At 37.8% G+C, this 22,190-nt stretch overlaps 1 protein-coding gene and 1 non-coding gene across 3 annotated transcripts in view; both read right to left on the reverse strand.

Moving 5' to 3' along the window:
* CHUK (component of inhibitor of nuclear factor kappa B kinase complex) overlaps window positions 1–19,961 on the reverse strand; it is a 38,772-nt gene extending 18,811 nt beyond the window's left edge. For both annotated transcript variants that reach the window (XM_065923096.1, XM_065923095.1), the window contains exons 1-13: window positions 19,799–19,961; window positions 15,178–15,272; window positions 13,487–13,601; window positions 12,570–12,639; window positions 11,653–11,741; window positions 9,645–9,734; window positions 9,375–9,499; window positions 9,102–9,209; window positions 8,354–8,489; window positions 5,999–6,193; window positions 4,943–5,045; window positions 2,246–2,369; window positions 1,694–1,845 (exon numbers count right to left, since the gene is read on the reverse strand). In XM_065923096.1, the coding sequence (XP_065779168.1) occupies window positions 1,694–1,845; window positions 2,246–2,369; window positions 4,943–5,045; window positions 5,999–6,193; window positions 8,354–8,489; window positions 9,102–9,209; window positions 9,375–9,499; window positions 9,645–9,734; window positions 11,653–11,741; window positions 12,570–12,639; window positions 13,487–13,601; window positions 15,178–15,272; window positions 19,799–19,903 (1,507 nt within the window). In that variant the 5' untranslated portion in view covers window positions 19,904–19,961. The remainder of the gene's footprint in view (window positions 1–1,693; window positions 1,846–2,245; window positions 2,370–4,942; window positions 5,046–5,998; window positions 6,194–8,353; window positions 8,490–9,101; window positions 9,210–9,374; window positions 9,500–9,644; window positions 9,735–11,652; window positions 11,742–12,569; window positions 12,640–13,486; window positions 13,602–15,177; window positions 15,273–19,798) is intronic.
* Window positions 11,204–11,310, reverse strand: LOC136162009 (U6 spliceosomal RNA). Its single transcript, XR_010661861.1, has one exon. It is a non-coding gene; the product is annotated as a U6 spliceosomal RNA (small nuclear RNA).
* Window positions 19,962–22,190: the final 2,229 nt, after the last annotated feature.

Consider the following 22,190-nt stretch of genomic DNA (forward strand, 5'->3'; position numbering starts at 1 on the left):
AGCCATAGGTTTAATTACTGACCTACCCATCTCCTTGCCATATCAACATCAAAGCAGAGTTATGAGTTGAACTGTTCCCCCAAAAGATGGTGAAGCCCTAACTTCAGAATTTGACCTTATTTGGAAATAGTGTCAGGTGTAATTAGCTAAATTAAGGTTGAGTCTTAATCCAGTATGACTAGTGTCCTTTTAAGAAAAGAAGAAGAAACACAGCAACAGACATATGAACAGTAAAGCTCCATTTCACAACAGAGGCAGAGACTAAAGTGCTACAGCCGCAAGCCAAGGAATGCCAAGGATTGCTGGCAAAGTACCAGAAGAATCTAAGGAAGTATTCTTCTCCATAGGTTTCAGAGAGAGCAACGCCCTGACAACACATCGATTTTGGACCTTAAGCCTCTGAAACTGTGAGATAATAAAGTTCTATTGTTTTAAGCCATCCAGTTCATAGCAATTTGTTATGGCAACCCTGGGAAACTAATACAGATGACTTTCTCTTTAAAAAAAAAAAAGAAAAAAAATTTAAAGTAATACACAAACATGATATTTTTTTAAAAATCAAACACTATATAGAGATATAAAAAGTCTCCTCCCCTTCACTCTCCACCTTCTGCGATCCCAGTGTTAATCATTTCTTACAGAGACACATCTCCTTTTCTCTCATAAATAGAATCATCTATATATACTTTTCCTTCCTTGTTTTTTTCTCCAACTTAAAACATTGCTGCCTTAAAGATCAACTGAGTTTTTAATATCAGCACACATAGGTCTACCTCACTCTTTTTAAACAGTAGTGTAAGGAAATGGCAACCCACTCCAGTACTCTTGCCTGGAGAATCCCACGGACAGAAGAGCCTGGTGCGCTACAGTCCATGGGGTCGCAAAGAGTCGGGCACGACTGAGCAACTTCACTTTCTAAGATATACAACTTAACAAGATAAGTCAAAGATAATCTGATGAAATAACTATGTTTTGCCATTCATCAGAATGCCTATAATACACAAACAGGAATAAAACATCAATCATAGAACCAGCTGTGGTGAGAAAACTTATTTACCCAGCTGGACACCGTTGATCATTTAATTCTGAAATACACACACCTTGCTGAAGATAAGTATACAAACAGAAATGCTCAAGGCAACTCTTTTGGTTTATTATTTGAATTTTAACTCTGCTTTTTACATTTCCTTAGTACATCTGAAGGGAGATAAGCTCAGAATTAAATACCAAAAAATTGGAGGCTATGTACAATAAAAAACAGCGGGACTCCACAATAGGTTGTTTAGTAATTAAAAAAAAACAACAACCTGGAATTGCTTGTATTATTATTTATAGAAAGATAAGTAAATTAAGACTTTCCAGGCTAAGAAGTCACCCTAATATAGACTTTGTATCTATTTTTTAAATGAGGCTTGACAATCAAATTCTTAAATCATTTTGCATTTTTCTAAAGGTAAACAATTTAGTCCAATTGTGGGGGTGAGGGGTGGGCAGAGTAAAGCTGCTCAACTAAAGATTAAACAAATAACAAACTAATATTCAAACCAAATACGGTTTACAATGATATGAGATGTCCTATCTTTTGTTCTAATATGAATGCAAGTGAAACAACTGGCTAACAGGTAAGAAGGTAACACAGCAGATGGCTTCAAGAGACAAGACACTTGTTTCAAATACATTATCCAACACTTACATATCCCGTAAGTCATCTGCTCACTATATCTTTCCAAGTCAAGCTGAATGCTTTTGTGAAAAAACTCCAATTTAGCTTTCAGCTGCTGAGATGCTGAGATCAAAGTATTCTTCATTTTTGTCAAGTTAGTATTATATCTAAGAAGACTTAACCTAAACCACAGCAAGAAAAAAATAAGATATAAGCATTTTAGAAACACTGGACAAAAGTTTAAAAACTCAAACTGCCATAAGCCCAAAGCCTATGTTTCTATTATCAATCTATGAGAAATAGCTGATCTCTAGAATCTGATCTCTAAAGAATTTCTGCTTGTGATACTCTATGATAAAACAATCTTCTTATACTAGGACCATTCAGGAACTACTGTCTATTGCAACTGGATGGTTTCAGACTATTAATAAGAATTCTACACGCCTGATCAGAAAATTACATTGCAAATTGGCCCAGTAATATATTTTTGCATGGGATATTGACTAGTGAAAAGTAGCAAAATTTAATTCTTGAGCATGAATGCACATGACACTGTGCCTATAAACAAGAGAATTCACTTACATGGCTGCTCTCTGTCCCTGAAAGAGCCTGCTGTAGTCTTCTTTCAGTCCAGACACATAGTGTACTGCTTCAGCCCATACTTTACGCAGCTGGATAATTGGAAGCTGTATTTTGCTGTCCTGTACTATGTGTAAGAAGATGGGGGAAAGGAAAGGGGAATTACTTTTTAAGATTCTAGAGTTCATTTATTATTCTTTGTGATTTTCTCTCCATACAAACAGCATTCTTATAGATGCTAGAAACCAGATGCTAGAAAGAACCACTTGTTATAGGTCCATTCAGTCAGTGTAAATTTATTGAACACCTGCACATGTACTTGAGCCCTGCTCCAGATACAAGGGGAAATAAAAATGAAGACATAATTACTACATAATCACAAAGCTTACAATTATTCCTCTATCTGTCTTTTTCTTCCTTGTTTCTCTTCAATCTGGAATCTTTTTTTTTCCTCTTCAATAATCCAAATTCTTTATTCCTTTGAAGTTCTAAACTAAGTCCCAAGTACTCCACAAACTGCTACAGTCTTTTTTTTGCTTCTGAATAACAAATTTCATTTCTTGGACTACCAACTCAGCTTCAGAAAAACACACTGGGTAAATAGTAGTTTAATAAGATATGCCTTTCTCAATGTAAGACTTATGAAATTATCTATTTATGATAATCTCTTGTCTTTTCTTTGGTAAAGGGGATGCTTCTTTCTAAAACAATGGCAGGTAGATATTAAGTTCAATGAAATTTCATTTTAACATTATATAATTCTCTAAGATTGAAGAGAGATTCATCTCGTACTTTAAGGTGGTGATTATATTCTGTTATTCTTTTCCAATGAAAATCTTCAGAGAAAGGGTGCTACACTAGGTTTCACATTGAGAAAGCACATTATCTGAAACAGATGTCAAACAAATAAAGCTGTATATCTGGAAAAAATCTTTGCCTCCCCTAATAATGATAAATAGCCTCAACCAACTTTTCTTCTATTTTTATACACCCACACTTAATCCTGAGGCTTCCTCTGACAGACCAAACAAACAAAACAAAATAAAAACTCACACACTTAAAAAAAATAGTCTGGGGGAAGACAGTCCAGAAAAAAATTATATACATTAAAAAAAAAAGTCTGAAAGTGCCCAGAAATGATACCCCAATAGCAAGAAGCATACCAAGTATCCAAATTTTTATTTCTAATGCTGTTCTCAATCAAAGGAACCAGGGATCCCTGGAGAAATGGCCAATTCTAGGACTATGGTAGAAAATTTAAAAGATGGGCCTAAAATACTACATGGTACCAGAAAGTAAGGAAACCTTTAAAAAAACAAAAGCAAAAACAAAAACACCCTCACTGATGGGTCAAGAAGAAGAGGCACAGGAAGTCAACTGAAAGAGTTTCTAAGGTAAGCTGCAACAATATGAATAACAGAATAAACTAGTATTGGATTATAATCTATAATATAAAATAAATATTCATGAATTCAAATTTATATCATAAATGATTAAATAATCTTAAAAATGGGAGAGAAGAGATAATTCATGTAAGCAGAAGCATTTTCAATAAATTATATAGATATTCTACCCTAAAGGAGGAGACATATAACTCCTACTCCTTAAGTGTGGATTCTTGCATAGTAATTTCCTTCCACACAGTATCAAAAGGAGGAGAGGGTAAGACTAAACTTTACAGTGAAGAAAGCTGACTACTTCAGCCATGTGAGCAAGGTAACAGCAACAGTCATTAATCATATTGATAGTATGTACCCTTTATATATGTTTTCAAAATGGCATTTGAATTCTTTGATCTTTCTCTCAAAAACCCATTATCCTAGCCTAATCATGAGAAAAAAAATCAGGCAAATTGCAACAGAGGGGCATCCTACAACATATTTGATCAGCACTTTCAAGGTCATCAAAAACAAGGAAAATCTGAAAAACTAGCACATCCAAGAAGAGCCTACGCAGACATGACAACTAAACGTAACGTGGTATTCTGCACGGGATTCTGGAACAGAAAAAGGACACCAGATAAAAACTAAAAGAAATCTGAATAAAGTATGAACTTTAGTTAATAACAATATATTGGTTCATTAGTTGTAACAAAGTATCATAATAACATAAGATGTTAACAACAGGGGAAACTATATGTGTAGGGGAATAACATAAGAACTCTGTCCTATCTGCTCAATTTTTCTATAAATCTAGAACTTAAAAAAAGAACTAATGAAAAGGAAAGATCACATAATTTCAGCCCTTGTGACCAATTTTGTTCTTGATTTTATGATGTGCTTGTTTTTAGTTTTGGGTAGATAGAAATTAACCACTTCACTTCTTTAGTAGAAAACATTAATTCTCTGAGGAAAAATGAAATCATTTGAACATTAAGTAGTATTCATAGGATAAAATGAAGTATCTGAACATGCGTAAGTAGTGAAGGAGAAACTAAAAAGTGGGCTTAATAGTGAAGATTCAGTTTTTCATGTGAAAGTCATATTCACAGGAAAGTCTACTGCCAAATGAGGGGTCTGGTGGTGATTTAAAATCTACCTTTTCACCTTCCAAACCATATAAACCCATCTTTTAGCACACATAGAAACCTGAAGTATGATACAGAACAGAAACACCAAAGAACCATTTCTACTAATAATGTCCTGTCAAAATTATATTACTTCAGGTTTGCAGCTCAGTCAGTAAATGAACTATACTTACCAATATAATTTACACAGTCAGATAAACTTCTGGAAGCAAATGGTCCTTCATATACAGTCTTACTTTTATCAAACAAATAAACCATATAGCTATCACAGCCTCTCTGAAAAAAAAACAAATTAAGAAGAAAAGATCCTTGAAAATTCTAGATTCTCTAAGTAGCTAAGCACCAGATTTCCTACTTTGAAATGCCAACAGTGAAATTAGCATGCATTTCACAGACTTAAGGTCTAAATTTTTATTTAAGAAAAATAACTAACTATAGTATGAACTAAAGTGAAAAACAGTCACCAGACCCAAAAGGACAAAAGCAAAAAGTTACAACATACAATGGGAATATTTTTTCAGTAATCAAAAGGAATGAAGTAATGATATATGCTATGGCATGAATGAATCTCAAAAACATAACGGTAAGTGAAAGAAATCAGACAAAGAGGTTATATGATTCCATTTGTATGAAATGTTCAGAAAAGGCAAATCTATAGAGGTAGTAAGTAAATTAGTGATTTTCTGGGCTAGGCAGAATGGATACTAGTAGTTAAAGAACATGAAGACATGTTTAAAATGTTTAAAAACTGATTTATGATGATGGCTGTGCAATTAGGGTGGTTTGCTAAAAAAAAACAAAACAAAACTGAATTGTACACTTGAAATGGTTAAATTATATGATATATAAAATATGCCTCAACAAAGCTAAAAATGGAAAATGAAACGAGTCATGACCAGAATCATATATTACCATCCGTCCATCCTCTGACAGGACCTATGAGACCTATAATTTCAAGGTTTATAGGCTTCAGGACAAAAAGGGGGGAAAAAAAGGATGGAAGTGGCACCAAAGAGAATGTCATATACAGTTTAAAATAATCAATGTTTCATTTCTATTTTTTCACCTTGCAAAGCAATAAGCATAATGAGTAGGATAAAACTAAAAGAAGAATTATAAGATGTGGACCACTCCCCAAATGATTCCAAATAGACATAAAAACTACAGGGCATGCAATTCCTCTATGCAAAGAGATTTCTTATACTCTAGGTATATTAGAATTGTCTTACAACTCCATCCAGAACACACTGAGAGGCTGGTTTCCGAGGATCCAGAGAAATTCCCATCTCTGAAAGAAGCTCTTGAGAACCAGCATTTATTCCAGTTTCCCGCTCAATACGAGACTGTAGTGAATGAAGACTTTCATCAGGTGGTAACAGAAAAGAAATTATCTTGGCAGAAGTCATATTTAGTATATGTACAATCTGTTTAAATAAGAAAAAAGAGAAATAACTTTGATCATTTGCTACATAAAAGATTCAGTGCTAGCTACTTAAGGGCATTATCTCTACATTAAACAAGATTCAATCATTTCCAAAATTATTATGTGCATATTTAAAGTTTTTCATAATAAATATTTAGAAAAATATGTAATCAGAATCTACAAACTTTTCTTAAGGAAAGGAAGTAATTCAGTAATTGTTTTACTGATTTCTTCTTTCTTTTCCCCCCAGAAATATAGGATGAACTTACTTTTTAAATTTATTTTTAACTGGAAGATAACTGCTTTATGTTGGGTTGGTTTCTGCTGTGTTAACACTGTGAATCAGCTGTAAGTACACATATACCCCGGCCCTCTTCGGTTTCCCTCCCACCCCACCCCTAGATCACAGAGCACCAAGTGGAGTTCCCCATGTTATACAGCAGTTTCCCACTAGCTATGCTGATTTCTTCTTTAAATGAAAATAAAACAGATGTCATTCCCTCCTTCAACAATATAATAAACACCTTAGAAAAATGTCCTATAATAACAGCAACCTATTCTGTAGTTCATGCTTCTGTGCTCATGACATTCCTCTGCTTGCAAATCTTTCCCCCTACCCATTCCCCAGATTAACACTTCCTTATCCTTCAAAACTCAGTCCTATTATTATGCCTGGGAAGCAACCCTGAACTACTATGACTAGTACCCTATACACACCTTATTCTGAAACCTCACAATAATACTGATCCTTTAAAGAAGATGTTACTGTACCTAAACTACAAATAAATGTAAATATATATATATTTTGCCTAGATTCACAGATATACAGTTCAGTGCTACAAACTGAACTAAAGTCTACAGAACACAAAACACATAAGGAGGACTCCTTACTCATGCTCTGTAAAACAAGCACATGCCCACAGACTCCTTACAAGTAGAAATGATGTTATGATTACCATGATAAGACTGAAAAATATGAGAAAAAAATAAAAAAATTTTGAAACCAACAAACAACTAAAAGGTGTCACCAAGTCCTGCTTATCTAACATGCTGGGGGATGATTTACTTCAGCACAGTAGAAGAAAACCAAATCACAACACCAGCTGCCTTTCCAACGTGAGCCAAGAATGACATCAACATGGCCTCAAGTTCCTATTTAATGAAGTTCCAAGGTAAGAGTAAAACCTTACATTACGACTATTTTTTCATTTACATTTTAGAAACACTATCTATCACAAGCAATCAACAAACATGAAAAGATCACAGATGAGTTGTTTCTACGTATACAGCATAATAGAACCTCTCGTTCGTATCAATGGATATTTACTGAGAATCCGGTATGTGTCCAGCTTTGTACAGAATGCCAGCATAGGAACAGTGTGGTGATAGGATAGATGACTGTTAATAAAAGTAAGAAAAACAATCTCAGCATTAAAGAAGACAATCTATATGGAGAGGCATGAAAGGAAGATGAGAAACAACTAAAGAACATAATAAAAATGGCTAAACAACACACTGCAGTAGACACAGTTTGGAGAAAAGGAGAGTTGAATATGTGCCAGTACAGGTGAGGGGATACATAGAGATAGATATCAGTCTGAGCAGAGGAACAGTATCTGTCAACACAAAAATGGATAATGGGCTTGATGGCATAAGGTGCAATGACAAGCTGGTCCTAAGTGAAGTAAAGGGTAAGAGAAATGAAATAAGCACTTGGATGAGGTGGACCTAAATGAAGAAAACCCCCATAAACCCAAGCAGGTCAGTTTAGACTTGATTTGGTAGGCAAGAAAACACTGTTAGTTTCTTGGACTGGAGAATCAAAAAGCATTTTCAAAAAATAAGACAGGCAGTTCATGCTGTACAGACTGTAGGATGGAAAATAAGTATAGCGGCAAAAAGCCAGGTAGGAACCTTCCTCACCAAACCAAATCCAATATGATTAGATCTAAATGAATGAGGTGAAATGGTACCAATATGAGAGAGGGGGAAAATCCAAAAGATACTTCAAAGGAGTGATTAATAAGACCACTGAGAAGTAAAACTGAGAAATCTTACTAAAGAAATAGAAATGCACTATTAAAATATATTTATGTCCATTCTCCAATAAGTTTGTTAACCTCAATGTAAGTCTTATGAAGTAGACCCTATTCAAACTAACCTTCAAATTCAGAATGTGATCCATTAATGTAAAACATCTTGGCTGCTTCAAAGTAAGATCAACAGGTCCTCCTCTCTGCTGAGGATCCCAGTTTAGCATCAACTGCAGCCAGTTTTCCATGGGTTCTACTATTAAACTAGAAAACATACAAAAATAGGATAAAAATCATTATATTCCAATTTTCTTTTAGTTTTGTAAAAAAAAAAAAAAAAAAGTGGTTGTATAGGATGGCTATATCGTTTGTCTGTTATTTGTATGATATTATATCTTACTTCCAAATAATTCATGAAATGACAAGTGACAAACTTTTTTCCATTAAAAAAAATCCCAAATCCACATGTGCAAGTTAGTTACAGGCAACTCCAACGGGTGAATTCAGTTCCATTCTAAGGAACCCATTCATCACAGTATTCTCAGAGTGTTCTTAGCTCCTAAGCCAATCAGTTGAATGGCAGTTCTTATTTCCACTAGACTGGTGCTGTCCATACGGATGCCACTAGTCACAAGTGGCTATTTGCATTTATACTTAAGTTAATTAAAATTAACAAATTTGAAACTCAGTTCTTCAGTCTTACCACCCATCTTTCAAGTGCTCAGACAGACTCATGTGGCCAGCATAGATATAAATCATGTCCATCATTACAGAAAGTTCCAACTGATAATGCTACTTGAAGCAGACAACAACTTTACTGTTCTTTTACATCCCTGAAGAAAATGAGACAAACCTCCTCAACTAAAATATACATACCTACAAAGGCTATTTGGTTGAGGTAAATGGCTACTAAACCGAACTTCTCCTGTCATTTCTTCACATGCAAATATACACTTTGGATCCTTCTTCTTAATCTTCTCATGCCTATGAAAACAAAAGCTACTTCAGTTGACAACCTGAGACATTTTTGCCTTTTAATTTTATTCAATTGTGTTAAAAAGTAATTATACTATTTAAAGAAAGGCGGCCAGAGGGATACTGAAAATTTCACTCTCATTAAGCATACCAAAGTTCTCTCCCATTTCTTACCAGGTAAATGGCTGCAGATGATGCAAAAAAGGCCTATATCCAGCAATACACTCAAACACCATGGTCCCAAAGCTCCAATAATCAACAGTGGCTGTATAAGGCTTATTCTCAAAGAGCTCTGGGGCCTTAAAAAGGAAAAAAAAAAAAATGCTTTAAACATCAACACTATAAGAGAAAAGCTACCTGAGTTTTGAACTATTACATTCACAACCTTAAGAAATAAGAATAATTCCTGTACAGTTAAACTCAAAGAAACAATATGTGTCTTACCAGATACTGCAAAGTTCCCACAAAAGATGTACAAAGACTTCCTTGATCAACATCTTTGGCATATCCCAAATCAATTATTTTATGCATAATCTGCAAAACAGTAAGTATTAAATGGCTGAGAAACTTGAAAAGGAAAGGGAACAAGGTCTTTATAATGCTCTGGAGAGGGAGGTGGTGAAGAACATGGCTCTGGAATAGAACAAACATGTTTCAAGCCTAAGCTCCACCATGTAGATAAATAGTTATGTGACCTTGCTCAAGATATTCCTCTCAGTTTCCTATATAATGATATTCCTAACAATCCCTACTTCACAGAATTGCTATTAGGATTCAATGATAATGAAAATAATTTAACAGTGTCTGACATATAGTAAAAAACTAAATCAGTTCAGTTCAATCGCTCAGTTGTGTCCAACACTTTGCGACCCCATGGACTACAGCCATTGGCCTTCCCTGTCTATCACCAACTCCCAGAGCTTGCTCAGACTCATGTCTGATGAGTCGGGATGCCATCCAATCATCTCATCCTCTGTCATTCCCTTCTCCTCCTGCCTTCAATCTTTCCCAGCATCAGAGTCTTTTCCAATGAGTTAGTCCTTCGCATCAGGTGGCCAAAGGACTGGAGGTACAGCATCAGTCCTTCCAATGAATATTCAGGACTGATTTCCTTTAAGATTAACTGGTTTGATCTTCTTGCAGTCTCAAGAGTCTTCTCCAACACCACCATTCAAAAGGCATCAATTCTTTGATGCTCAGTTATCTTTATAGTCCAACTCTCACATCCATACATGACTAGTGGAAAAACCACAGCTTTGACTAGACAGACCTTTATTGTCAAAGTAATGTCTCTGCTTTTTAATATGCTGATATAGACTGGCTATTAATTTTTATTTTGGTATATTCAGAATAAGCTTGATCTGTTAAACTGGAAGGCACAGGCAGGGTGACTTCCAACCTTATAAGAAGCATCATACCATCTTAGAGTGGATCAACGTGAGTAAACACCTATCTAACTTCAAAAACATCCTGAAGTCTCAGGATACACACACAAACAAAAAGCAAGTAGTCGGTGCAAAGCATACACAAAAAGCTCCTAAGAGAAGAAGCACCGAGGTTTCATCACTTCCAATTGATCATTATCTTCACTATCTAAGACCAAACAATCCAATTCAAGGTTCACATTCTTGGCTTTATTGGAATGGAATTTGGGCACTAAAAGCAAGAAAACTGCTCAAATTACTTTGATAAAAATAAATATTCCAAGAATTAATTCACAATTTCTAGTTCTTCTCAAGATGACTCCTTCAGGAATCTGAGAAATCAAGGTTTTGAATTTTTATTAAAAATAAAGTTAGGACTTTTGGGAAGGAGAATGACTTTGTTTTGTTTTTCTTAAATATGAAAACATACTTTATTATTATTATTTTTTTAACTTTCATTTTGTATTCTTTAATCAGTATTCAACACCACGAGTGAACAGTTGTTCTGGTTTTACTGATCTGAAATGTTACCTTGTTTTTCCAGTAAATTCTTTTTTTTTCCCCCAATTATTTTTATTAAAAAGTATGGAATGCTTCACAAATTTGCGTGTCATCCTTGCGCAGGGGCCATGCTAATCTTCTCTGTATCATTCCAATTTTAGTATATGTGCTGTCGAAGCGAGCACGAAAACATACTTCAAACATATTTTTTCTTTTTCTTAAAGAAGACCAAGGATATGTTTTTTGGATGTACTTCATAACATCCAAATTAACAAATTACTTACTGCCTACTAGCTCTGCTAGATACTGTGCTGGAAAAATGAAATGAAAAGACAGATGTAGCTCCTTCTCTAATGGAGCTATTATGTTAGCAGAGGAGACAGACAAACAAAAAACCACAGCTCAATATAGTGAGGGCTGAGATAAAGAAGTACAGAATGCTATGGTAGGCACCAAACCTCAAAGACTAACTACATCATGGAGACTCTATTCAATTAGCACAGAACATTTCTTCAGGTTTTACCTACCTTTCCACCAACATCCTGAAGAACTATGTTTTCAGGTTTTAGGTCACGATGTATAATTTTGTTTTCATGCAAATATCGGATTCCAGATCCTAAATAAAGTTTAAAATGTATTTTGAGGTAATAAAAAAAACACTGAAATAAAAAAAATTCAACTCACATTCTGTACAGATTTGGTCTGATGCTCAATTTTATATGGACCATCATAACTACATGATTAACGATTTTATAGACACTCAAATTTTCTCCACAAAAATATGGTAACATTAATCAAAGACTGCAGAATTACAATATGTTCCCATTTAACTTATGAAAATTAATATTAAAAAGAAATGGAACAAGCAATTGAAAAAAATCCCTATATTATCATTGGAGCCTTTCCTTCTGACCTAACTCACCTTCTTCAACTAGACTTTGGCCTCCATCATCTAAGAAAAGAAACAAGATCAAAATATATAGAGAAACATAATTTGGCCTTCTGAGCTCTCTCCAAGGGCCTATGTCCTGGTTATTTTAGAAACTTTTCAGGAGTAATTCTGATTAAAAAGAGATTTCACCCTAAGAATACGTATGCCTATGAGAAGCAATGTCCCTGGTAAATAAATTTACTATGTTAATCAGGGAGGAAGGAATGAATAAGATCACTTCACACCATTTTTTTTTTTTTTGCAACTAGAGTATCTATCAGTCAAATGGACACAGACAACACAAAAAATAAAAAACAAAATATCCTAGCTTTAAATTAGCATCAAGAGTAATACTTAATTTTTTCTGATAATTTCTTAAAAATAAAAAATGTCTTATACTTAAAAACCTATGCTTTGTATAGTTTATCAACAATTCTAATTTCCAAGCAGTATACACTCTTACAGACCAAATGGGCATTAAATTATGATGGAATTTTCATACTGATTACATACCTATATCACTCAGTAAAGAAAGTATCTGGCTTTCTTTAAGTCCACAGCAATTTTCTGGTTTGTTGAGTAGCTAAAGGAAAAAAAAATCTAAAAATGTATATTGCCAATATTGCTGGGCAGTAATACTGATACATTAACCATTATACTTTGAGAGAATAAGAAAATTAGTCATGATTAAGAAAATATAAGGGGGAAAAATTACCAAATCCACACAGAGGACATGTAAATTTCATGACAAAATTTATACAAGTAAAAATAATGGGAGAAGGTATTTGAAATTTTACAAGGTTGAAAAATCTCACAGATAAATATATACAAATAGTCATATGATATTTAAAATAATAGTCACTTTAAATATATAAAAAGAGCTTCCAAAGTGGCACAGCAGGAGCCATGGGTTTGATTACAATTACTGGATGGGGAAGACCTCCTGGAGAAGGAAATGGCAACCTGTTCCATAATCTTGCCTGGTAAATCCTATGGACAGCCCATAGGGTCACAAAAGAGTTGGACATGACTTAGCAACTAAACAACAACAACAACTGGTAGATTTAAAATCAGATGGGAAAGAAAGATTTGCAACAGAGAAACATTAACACTAAACATTGATATTGTGATCTAAAACCATCCCATTCTGCAAACACCACAACCATCAACAAAAATATTCATGTTCTAAAGCAGCAGTCAGCAAACATTACCTGTAAAGGGCCAAAGAGTAAGCTCTTTAGGCTCTGCAAGTTATGCAATCTCTGTCACCACTACTCGACTCTGCTACTATTGTAAGAAAGCAGCCACAAAAACAGATAAAAAAGGCCATAGTTTACTGACTCTTACTCTAGATTATTGTACTGAGTGGGATTAAAATACTGTTAAAGTTCGTGATTTATTATCTCATCATCTCAAAACATCCACACTACCTTCCGGAGATCTCCTCCAGAACAATATTCCATTGCTAGAAGAGGCACATCGTTAATCAAAAAATTCAATTCCTCAGGAACGTCACAGGCCTTTACAACATTGGCGTGGTTCAACCTAACAAGGGGAAAGCATTATAATAAAAAATTTGTTTCCAATGAAAAGGGACTGAGTTTTAAATTGTAGTTAGTTGGGGGCAGTGAGGGGACGAAAGACTGACTTTATTTATAATATTCTAATTTCTCATTTGTATAATTAAAAATTGATATTTGTTTAAAAGTTTTTAACTTGTGTACAAATACATGTTTTTCAATAAATATTGAATCACATTATATATTGTTTCCTAACATCTTTTTTTAAACTTAGGAATATATTATATCACCATCATCATCACACAGTGGTCTCTAAACTGGAATAAGAGTCCCAGGGCCCAGGGACCTAAAGAAACAGCATTTCCATGTGTAGAGCCTGAGGATTTGTATTGTTAAAAAGTTTTTCTAGTGATTCTTCCACACAGTCAAGTTTGAGAACCATTAAAATGCATTGAGAACACTGAAGTCAAAAAGTGCTTATTTCAAATCCAGGATCTATTACCTGTCAGTAGTATGACTCTATAAGCTTCAACTTTTTCTTTAGCAAAGAGATAATGCCTAAACACAGGGTTGCTGTGACAACTAGAAGATATGGGCAAACCCTTATTAGCACTCTACCTGTGGAGGTTTTAAAACATAGCCACTTCTCCCTTCAAGAGCTTAATTCTCTTTCCCTGGAGTAGAGGCTGTATTTAGTGACTGATTTCTAACAAATAAGAAATTATTTGGAAAGCATAAAGTGTAGCTTCTGAGGGAAGATCATAAAAATATGTCCGCTTGCTCTCCCTCCCTCAGATCACTGACTCTGGGGAAAGTCAGCTGCTATGTTATGAAGACATTCAAATTTCCCAATGGAGAGAGAGGCACATGTGGTGGGGAACCAATGCCTCTAGCCAACAGACACTAAATGAGCTTTGAAGTGGATACTCCAGCCCCACTCAAGCCTTTGGATAACTGCAGCCCCAGTCAACATTTTGAGATGTTTCAGGAGGGATCTCTTGAGTCAAAACCACCTAAGTCACTCCCAAATTCCTAAACCACAGAAAGTGTGAGACACCAAACTTCTGTTGTTTTAACCCACTAAGCTTAAGGATAATTTTTTACAAAGCAATAGATATACTGTTTAACAAAAGTAGGTGAGAGTTAAAAAAATTTAAAAATGAGAGTAGTGATTGCTATTTAACTATAAAGTATAACAGATAAGCACTGCTCGAGACCCAAAAGAAACAGATTTTGCCCTCAGAAAGCTGAGTCTGATAAAACTTAGCTGACATTTTATTTTGTTTTTGGAGCAGAGAAGGTTTACAGCAGGGCCATGCAAGGAAATGGTGGCTCATGCTCTAAAAAACTCCAAGTTCCCTGAAGGACTTTTTGTTTTTCTTCAGTATTATACTATCATTACCTAGATAACTATTTAAACAAAACCTACTTAAGCATGATGTGATGTTATTACTTGAAATAAAACACACATATTTAATGAGAAAGAAAAAAATAAGTTTCCCAAAAGATCCTAAGAAGAATGGATTCCTAGCCTCCTTCCCTATGATGACATCTGGCTGGGTTGCAAAACTGGGGAAACTTAAGTCATCAAGTACACTTACTTCTTCATGATCTGGATTTCATGGCACCACCGTTCTCTGTTTTTGGTACTTAGCTCTAGGCGACAAGACTTAATTGCTATTTTGAGATCAAGTTCCTGCCAAAATAGAAAATCAACAGATTATAAATTAGGTTCTTGTGCAGATATACTTGCTATCAAAGAAATGCCAACTTGGGGAAACAAAACTCTTAGCTTTACTAATTAAACATATGTATCCACAGTTCTCTTGAGCCAATGCTTCTGCCAAGTAAGCCATGAGACTATTAAACTAATGCTTTTAAACTGACCTTCAAACACCAAAGCACACAAGCAAAAAGTTACTGAGGCTGATCCTGTAAAAGATCTCTTCAGAACACCATCTCATACATGCTGCTAGAATATAAAAAGACTCCGTTTCCCCAACAACCCCTTTCTGAATTTAGTCAAGACAGCTAAAAAGGGCCCCAGGTTCCAGCATAACGAGAATGTGGAGAATAATTCAGGGCTCCCTGCCTCAACAGTAAGAAATAGTTTTAATATGACCAAATCTAATACAAAAAAACTCCAAAACTATTACCTAATTTTTGCATTTCAAATGACATTAAAAGACTCCTAACAATGGCTGTCTAAAAAACAAACCTAACAGCTCTTGCCTCTATGACTAGTAATTTAGGCAATTCTAACTGAAATTAAACCCAACCTGATGCACATTACAGGAAGTAGCCAGACCTCATCACATTCTGGCAACAGTAATAATGCAGCCCAGGAACAGGAAGCAAGACACAACTTGTATAGGATGGTCTGAAATGGGGGACAGCAAGAAATAAGATAACTGATGTACAGAGAGAGAGTTGGAGAAGGAAACGGCAACCCACTCCAGTGTTCTTGCCTGGAGAATCCCAGGGACGGGGGAGCCTGGTGGGCTGCCGTCTATGGGGTCGCACAGAGTCAGACACGACTGGAGTGACTTAGCAGCAGCAGCAGCAGAGAGAGAGTAAGGAACTAGGACAGACTACAATCCAACCTAACCAGTGTCCTCCCTCCCTTCAATCTCTCATGAGTAGATACTGAGCTGCTGCTAGGTCCTGTGTACATTTTTATCACTATAGAGTCAATTTGGTACAACCATGAGCAACAGTAAGTCCTAAATTCTCATAAGAGTAAGGCAGAAAGCTATCTATTTCAAAAAGATTTCATCCTACAGGATCCTTCAACCTCTCAGTTTATATTTCAGCTACTCTTTGAAGGCGTTTCTCACTCTACCTTTTCACAGAGAATGCTCTGTGGAAAGTTTATACATGTCCAGCAAAACAAAAAAAGAAGAGTTTGGTGCTAAAAAAAAAAAAAAGTAATAGTAATATTCAGGAGATGAATGGTAGTGATGGCTGCACAAAATGTGAATGTACTTAATGCCACAGAACTGTACACCTAAAGATGGCTAAATGGCAAATGTTATGTATATTTTGGGGCTTCGCTGGTGGCTCAGAGGGTAAAGCGTCTGCCTGCAATGCGGGAAACTTGGGTTCGATTTCTGGGTCGGGAAGATCCCCTGGAGAAGGATTGGAAAATACTAAGCTAAATTAGTTTCTATTAGTTTCTTTACTATAGGACTTCACAGAGCTTTTAATATACTATTGTGGGTTATGACTCTCCAAATGAAGAAATATTATATGCAGCATTTATAGAATGTATTGACCACAGTATCCTTTTTTCAAAGCATTTTACAAGATTGGTTTTTCCAAACACATTGTGAGAAGTGCCACCTTATATCCTAGGAAGAGTTCTTTGGTTATTTCACCATGCTTGGACATCACTTTGCAAATACCTTCATTATATAGGTTACCACATTGTACTTAAAGTGTTTCTGTGTCTACTTCTCTCACTAGACTTGAAATTCTTTGAAAGCAGAAAATACTGTTTTTGTTGATTCTGGTACCATCAGCAGTCAGCTACCCAATAATCAGTTAAATAAACTATCTCACATCCTTTTCTCTTTCTCGTTGTGATTTAAGAGGGGTAGATGAAATATTGAGATATGGCTTCCACCAAAACACAAGGATCTTGAAAGCCAAACTCAAAGCTCTAATTGGAAAAGTAATGATACTGTTTCCAAGTCTTACCTAGAGTATTTCTTCTCTTCTCACTACAGACTCAGTTGTCAAATGTCTCAGTTCTGGGGAAGGGCCACTGTAAACATCTGGAAAGTTCCCGAGAGATTTCTAAGATTCTAGAGGAAGCTAAATCTCTTCCATTTAAACAGTGATGAATTCCAAAGACATCCTCTGCCAGAGGATGTGGGGAGGAGAAAATTAGGGAGGAATTATTATTTAAAGACTCATGTCCTGGAGGCTCAGATGGTAAAGAATCTGCCTGTAATGTAGGAGACCCAAGTTCAATCCCTAGGTGAGGAAGATCTCCTAGAGAAGGGAATGGCAACCCACTCCAGTATTCTTGCCTGGAGAATTCCATGGACAGAGGAGGCTGGTGAGCTATAGTCCTGGGATCGCAAAGAGTCGGACAGAACTGAGCAACTAACACTTGCTCTTTCTTTCATTGTTTAAAGGGTACAGAGTTTCAATTTGGGAAGATGAAAAAATTCTGGAAAGAAGACAGTGATGGCTGTTGCACAACAATGTAAACATACAATGTCACTGAACAGTACACTTTAAAATGATTAAAATGGTAACTTTTATGTTATATATACTCCATCACAATTTTTTTTTAATTTGATGTATTCATTCATCCCCAGCCAGGGACCAAGCAAAGCAGTCACATAAGCATGCGAGCACGCAAACTTCTTTTTCTTATGACCAGATTGACGGGCAGGTTCAGATAACAAGGCCACAGGCAACATTCTGCTGGAAGTACTTGACCCCTTCTCTTTACTCTTTGAGTGCCTTGGGTCTGGGGGTGAAAATTATTAAATTTACTACTTGTCTGGCTGTCAAAGTACTTAATGTCTGGTCCTTCACCTTCCTTTCTCCCTCTTTCCAAGACTCTCTCCTATGCTCTATCTAGAAACATGCTTCACAAAATTTCCTGTTATATCAATGACATTTGTCATTGTAATTGCCACACAAACAAGCCTAATCCTCCCAGGTAGACTCCCATCTACCCTACCTCTCTCCCTATGCTGTGAGCTCTCTACTCACATCCTTATTTCTTAGGACAGCAAATCATGATTCCCCCTCTTGAATCCACTTGTTAGGTCATAGGCCAATGCATTTTAGTAACAGCTTAACTGTTCATCTTGTCTTATATGTTTTTCCACAAAGATTTACCTTTCATAAAAAATCTTCGAGAACACCACTTTTATCGTGACATTTCCTTTTTTTAACATCAGTTAATGATGATGAAGATGATGACAACAGCAACAACATAGCAGCAGCAGGAGCTAACATCTGAGAGCTTACCATGGGCGTGGCACTTACAAACATCTTATTTAACTCTCAGACTCATGATGTATATACATTATTATAACCATTTTACATATGATGAAATAAAAGCTATACTGCAGGGACTATTGTTCCAGGGTCTATAAAGCTAATGGGTCTGAGAATGTCCTTCAAGAGAGCATGTGCTGTGCTAAGTCTCTTCAGTTGTGTCCAACTCTTTGCCCCCCTATGGACTATAGCCCACTAGGCTCCTCTGTTCATAGGATTCTCCAGGCAAGAACACTGGAGTGGGTTGCCATTTCTTCCTCCAAGAGATCTTTCCGACCCAGTGGTCAAACCGTGTCTTTTCTGTCTCCTGCATTGGCAGGCGCATTCTTTACCACTAGCACTACCTGGGAAGCCCTCAAAAGAGCATGGACCCCCTCAAATGGCAATGCATAAGGCTGTATGAGTGTGCATCTGTGCATTTGTCTGGGGAAAAGGTTCATAACTTTTATTGGTATATGAAAAGCCTGGCTCACACATGACTGTTAAATGCTGCTACAATGGTTAAATATTTTCAGTTATTTTCAGTTAAATCGAAGCACAATTTCCGAGTCTAATGCTAACTGTCTTCCACCTGGCTAGAGGACCTCACCCTCAATCTATCTCCTCCCCTTGTGAATCCACGATCATTTTCACCAGCTGTTCCCTACTTAGAACGCATCCCCAATTCCAAAGCCTACCCAATGAAACCAAAAGTTTGACTGCGGACCCACTATGACACCGTCCTTGTCTACTCCAGGCCCTACACACATCACAAGGCCTGCAAGCACACACACAAAAACACACACATTCCAACAGGCAGCCCCTCCTCAGCCCCATCTTCTCACCCACTTGTGCTCACAATACACACTCTGATATGTGTGTACCTCCCACACCCTGACTCTATATTCAGAGGGACACGTACGTACCATCACGCTCTGTAAACACATCTTGACAGTCATAACAAAAGTTCTCCCTAATAGCTCTCTCTCACACACTGCCCCAGGACCTCGGATAAACCTCGGACTCAATCGCCAGGCTCACAAATACAATCCGTCCTCTGTTCTCTCTCTCTCTCACACATACACAGATACATACTGAGCCTCACAGACCCACAACACTCCCCAAGGTCTCACCGACAATCTCTCACGTACTGACAGGCACTGTGTTCCACAGGCGCCCTGACAAACACCCACCGCCGCTCCCTCGCGCGCCCCGCCTCACCCGATGTTGATACAGGCAGACGTTCCCGAAGCCGCCGGTGCCCAGCCGCTCCCGCATCTCCCAGGGCCCGCCCGCGCCCGGCCGCAGCCCCGGGGGCCGCTCCATGGGGCGGGAGGGCGAGCGGCCTGAGGTTCCGCCACTGTTTCGAGGCCGGTTCCGGGCCGCAGAGGCTCGCGAGTCTTTCTTCTCGCGAGAGGTAAGCGTCATTTCCGGTAACTGCGGCAGCAAAAAAAGCCCGCCCCGAGCCCCGCCGGCGAAACGGTAGGGAGGAAGGTGGGTACTTTCAGTCCCCTCTCTCAAAAAGTTCCCTAGGCATTTTCGTAGCTGAGAAAACCCACATGTGTTGTCTTCAAAAACATAAGCTCTCCAAACCATTCCCTTAAAATCACTTTCCAAGCCAGTCTTTGCCGTATTCGTCTTTTCTAAACTTAAGGTTGTCTCCACCCCTGTCAATGGCACCCCACTCCAGTACTCTTGCCTGGAAACTCCCATGGACGGAGGAGCCTGGTGGGCTGCAGTCCATGGGGTCGCTAAGAGTCAGACACGACTGAGCGACTTTACTTTTCACTTTCATGCATTGGAGAAGGAAATGGCAACCCACTCCAGTGTTCTTGCCGGAGAATCCCAGGGACGGGGGAGCCTGGTGGGCTTCCGTCTATAGGGTCGCACAGAGTCGGACACGACTGAAGCGACTTAGCGGCAGCAGCAGCATCCACCCCAGTCCACGCTTCACCTTTTTTCAGTCCTTTCCTCCAGCCCCACCACCCGCTGAGCTGCCACTGATAAAGGCCACAGAGGATTTAAATATTGCGAAAGCCGAAGAACTAGAAAGAATTCTGCGCTAACAGGCCCGCTGATGCAATAGGCTTCATAGTTCACTTTTTTCTTCTCTTAAATGACTTCGTATGCACCTCTTCTAGGATCTCCCTATAACCCCAAACAACTCAAGGATGTGACGCTGTTCCGGGGTAAAGAAGGCTCCGCCTGACTTAGGGAGCTTTTCCCTAAAAGCCTCACGGAGCTTGCTGTCAGGAGTACCTCCAGTTGTGGGTTTGCCAGCACGGTAGTTCCTCATTGTGGGGATTGTTTCCCACACGCAAGGCAGAGCTGCAGAAGCAAGCTTCCGATATCTATTGGTGCAACAGTAAGTGCTTCCGAGTGGCAGACTGCCTTAGAATAGGGGTGCCAACTCCACATTTTCACTTTGAGTTGGTTGTATGCTTCATGGAAATTGAGGATCTCATCAATCACTCCAAGGTGTATCAGCATGGAATCAAATTCTCTAAGTGAGAGTTACCTTAAGCCTGGTCATTTGACCCTTCTTTGAGATTATGTGCACCTGGACCATCATTTGTGCAGCCTGGGTTGTGAACTCAGAATTCAGCTAACATTTTGGACATGACTCTGCCACTACAGATGTAGCATGTTGAGACTTCTAAAGGTGGATACAGTAGGTGCACCACAGCAGTGCTGCTGTTTTGAAAGCATTGAATGGACATTGTTATAGCAACTGTCTGTTGTCCCCCAAATCCCTGAATATCGCAACCAGGATGTTAAACACTGTAAGACACAAACCATGTTGTATAGTAGCTCACCAGTAACCTGTGTGTAGTATCCAAAATTCTGATTTCCCATATATGCTTGCTAGCCATGGAGCTGGAGCATCAGACTTGAAGGTGGTACACAGTACCGCTAAAATCATGTCCCTTATAGCTGGGCAGACTACACAGATTCTGACAGACTGTTCAAACAGAATGAAGTCCTCATTTGCTAAGTGGGCAGCATCTGGCTCTGGAGTGTATCTGATAGCCATGCTGCTGCTAAGTCACTTCAGTCGTGTCTGACTCTGTGCAACCCCATAGACGTCAGCCCACCAGGCTCCCCCGTCCCTGGGATTCTCCAGGCAAGGATACTGGAGTGGGTTGCCATTTCCTTCTCCAATGCATGAAAGTGAAAAGTGAAAGTGAAGTCGTTCAGTCAGGTCCGACTCTTAGTGACCCCATGGACCACAGCCTACCAGGCTTCTCTGTCCTTGGGAGTTTCCAGGCAAGAGTACCGGAGTGGGGTGCCATTGCCTTCTCTGCTGATAGTCATAGGTAGGGCCAAAATCCCATAATTCTTACTTGGAAGAGCTATGAAGGGATGCTGAAGACCCTTAAGTGGCCATCTTTGCAGGAACTGGGTTTTTTCCCATAGTTCACTTTTTGAGGTTTTTCTGAATTAAAAAAAAAAAAATCCTGGCTGGTTACCTTCAGGCTCCATCCTCTTCAAGCTTGCCAGCTTGTTTTTTTCATGTGTAAAACAGAGGTAATAATACCTACCTCATAGCTATCTTATGAGGGTTAAGTAAGAGTGTCTGGGCCGTAAGTGTCCAGTATATAGGAGCAGTTAT

The sequence above is a fragment of the Muntiacus reevesi genome, chromosome 2, assembly GCF_963930625.1.
Source record: "Muntiacus reevesi chromosome 2, mMunRee1.1, whole genome shotgun sequence".
Classification (NCBI taxonomy): Eukaryota; Metazoa; Chordata; class Mammalia; order Artiodactyla; family Cervidae; genus Muntiacus; species Muntiacus reevesi.